At 39.2% G+C, this 3,089-nt stretch overlaps 1 protein-coding gene across 1 annotated transcript; it reads left to right on the forward strand.

Moving 5' to 3' along the window:
- Positions 1–218: 218 nt before the first annotated feature.
- On the forward strand, positions 219–2,866 carry LOC121940400 (probable thiopurine S-methyltransferase; the record flags this gene model as incomplete). Its single annotated transcript, XM_042483180.1, has 7 exons — positions 219–370; positions 1,265–1,390; positions 1,620–1,712; positions 1,826–1,958; positions 2,397–2,449; positions 2,540–2,614; positions 2,781–2,866. Coding segments are annotated over exons 1-7 (628 nt in total), but the record flags the coding sequence as incomplete, so codon positions are not given.
- Between the last annotated feature and the right edge of the window lie 223 nt (positions 2,867–3,089).

Below are 3,089 nucleotides of genomic sequence, written 5' to 3' on the forward strand. Positions count from 1 at the left end.
GAAACATTAGCCGTCAGAGCTTTCTGCAAATCTTGTCATTTTACCCCAACCCACGATCTTTGCCCTATATCTAACCAAGAAAGGGTTTTATGTAAAAAAACAAAAATGAAGGCAAACTTCTCCCATCAGCCTACCAGTAACGCAAACGTTCTGCCTGACAGACTCTGCTCAGGACAAAAAATACCCATTTCCATGATCGCGTATCGACTAAAACAGTTGCATGATCGACGCTGCCGCTGGAGTGTTGCTGATCAAATATTAGCTGTCTTCATTCAGGAAAGGTACGCTTCTGGCTGTGTTTGACAAACATGCGGGGTTCAGGGTTTCTTTTCAAGGTACTGTGGTTGGTTTTGTGCCAGACTCCCGCGAGGTAAGCGTGAACGAGCGCGTGCGTGACACATTCATGTGTCACAAATATTATCACTTGTGGGCACAATGTAACTCATTTGATTGATTTAAATCTCAACAGCATATCAGCAATCACATGTATTCACATTTTTAAAATAGTTATTTCTTGTTATGTAATCTATTTGATAATTTCCCCTTGACGTCATAGTTTGATTTCCCACTTGACTAATACAAATGCTTTTATATTGTTGCTGGACCAGTTCTTCCCCACTTAATTATGTAGACTTAAAGTTAACTTTACAGTTTTGCATTGTGTTTCCACATTAGGGGACACAGATGACGTTTACACACACGCGACCTTTATCCTCAGTCCCGTCTGCTCTGGCTACATCTGGTTCTACGTAAATGACCAGTTATTGTATGATGTACATTAACTTGTGTTTTTTTTTTTTTTTCAAAAAAGGTCATTAGATGGGGAATCATTTTGCGCATCTCCTTTCCCCCTCAACTGCCTTTTTACTCATACTTCCATTTTTAAAAAAAGTCTCCAGTTTCAATTATAATAAAATCTTTGTCCAACCAAAAGCTTCTGTTTTTATTCCCTTAAGGCTAATTATATCTGATAAAAATACTAATTGTGTAATATTGTAACAACAAATCAAAGTGGCCTTGCAACCTTCCCATGAAGCTTTGGCAACCCCTAGTGGGGGCTGGGACCCTCAGGTTAGGGACCAGTGCCCTAAAGCCTTGTGTTTTTGCCTGTTATTGTTTTCACACATGCATTAATTGTGCAGCTGTTTCATACGTGAATGTGTGCAGAAACGTGTTCTCACCTCTGTCTCCAGCTACATATATCAACGTTGTTCTCTCCATTTTCTGCTTTCTCTCTGTCTCTCTGTCCCGTGTTATCCTCCAGTAGTTGGGGTCAGGCAAACTTAACCAGCATGCTGGCCCCGCAGGCAGATCGTGTCATGGATCTCGGAGAATGGGAGGAACGCTGGCAGGAGGAAAGAATTGGTTTCCATCAGCTTCATGTACACAAGTAAAGGCCCTACGTCTATTAACCTCCCCAGTGGGATAAAGGAAAACAAAAAAAATCCAAATGTATGACTGTTTAATCAAGACTATGTTAACTGCAAAGGCACATTACCACTCAAAAATGTCAGAGTAGCTGTGTTTGTGTTTTTTAAAGAGTTGAAAATTGAGGAATGATGTAACACTAACTATTAAAACTACATGGTATGACGGGTGTGTTTTTCTTTTTCTGACAGGATGCTTGAGAACAACATTGATAAAGTTCTTGCTGGACGTGCAGGAGTTCGTTTCTTTTTCCCTCTCTGTGGAAAAGCTGTAGACATGAAGTGGTGAAAACACACATACTATATCAATGGCAATTCCTATTAAAAATGTACACACATACTGTAATGAAACATTTGCTCAGTGTGCTCCTAAATTCCTTCTGCCGTGTGAATCACAGGCTAGCAGACATGGGCCATTCAGTGGTTGGGGTGGAGATAAGCGAGAAGGCTATCAAACAGTTCTTTGAGGAGAACAACATGACCTACAGCGAGGAGCCTGTCCCTGCACTACCTGGAGCAAAGGTTTACAAGGTAGGAGCCACATCAAACTGATCAATCTGGATCAAAGTTTCTAAGAAACACAGATTTACTGGGAAACATTGTAAGGGAGAAGTGGAGTTCATTACAGGTCTGCAAAGATGAGCATCCTACTCCCTTGCCTATACAGACCGAATACTAAGGCTGGGTATCAGTACCTTTAAGGTATCTACTGACAGAAACCAGCACCAAGTAGTATCAAAACTTCTCTATTTAAATGATACCTACATTTGATCCTGAGGAGCAGCTTGGTTGACAAATACCTGCACTGCATAACCGCATGACAGAGTTATAACTTTCAAATGGCAGTATAAGTATCTCATGTATTATGTCCAGTTATTGGGACTCACATGTTGGAACAATAGCTGGAAAACATGTTGTGTTTACATATTTATGGGCAAAATTGTTAATCCATGTTTTTTTGATCCACAGAGCTCGGAGAGAAATATCTCCCTATATCAATGTGACCTGTTCAACTTCTCCAGGTTCGCTAACTGTGCATGTTTATATCCCTTTTTAACAATGTCAAAGTGCACAAGTTAATGTTTAACACACTCGGTTTTTCCATTTTTCAGTGCCATTGAGGATCAGTTTGGGGCAATTTGGGACAGAGGATCTCTTGTGGCCATTAACCCAAGAGACAGAGAAAAGTAAGATGAGACTGAACCCTCCATTTAAATTAATTTTTGAAGACTCAAACATAATATTCATCATTTGGAAAAATGTGACACCTTATCACCCTAAAATGAAATTATAACCTCTTGAATTATCTATTTCAATGAATAATTAAAGACCTTCTCTCTCATGATACCACAGGTATGCTGCTCTCATCACTTCTCTGATGGCTAAAGACTGCAAATACCTTTTGGACACGTTGTTGTACAATCCTGACTTATACAAAGGTAACTGTCCATATTGTGTTAAAACATCAGATATTTTATGAGGGTTCCTACAGCTTAAGGCAAGTTAGATTTAGGACTTTTAAGGACTTTTTTAATGCCACTCAGAATTAATTTTAAGACCAATTTGTAACAACCAAAACAAAACAAGGACAATTTTATTTTGCCCAGATGTTCATTGTAACTAAAACATGACTTTTTTCCCCAGTTAAAAAGTTAGATTATC

This window comes from Plectropomus leopardus, unplaced genomic scaffold (genome assembly GCF_008729295.1).
Source record: "Plectropomus leopardus isolate mb unplaced genomic scaffold, YSFRI_Pleo_2.0 unplaced_scaffold8596, whole genome shotgun sequence".
Classification (NCBI taxonomy): Eukaryota; Metazoa; Chordata; class Actinopteri; order Perciformes; family Serranidae; genus Plectropomus; species Plectropomus leopardus.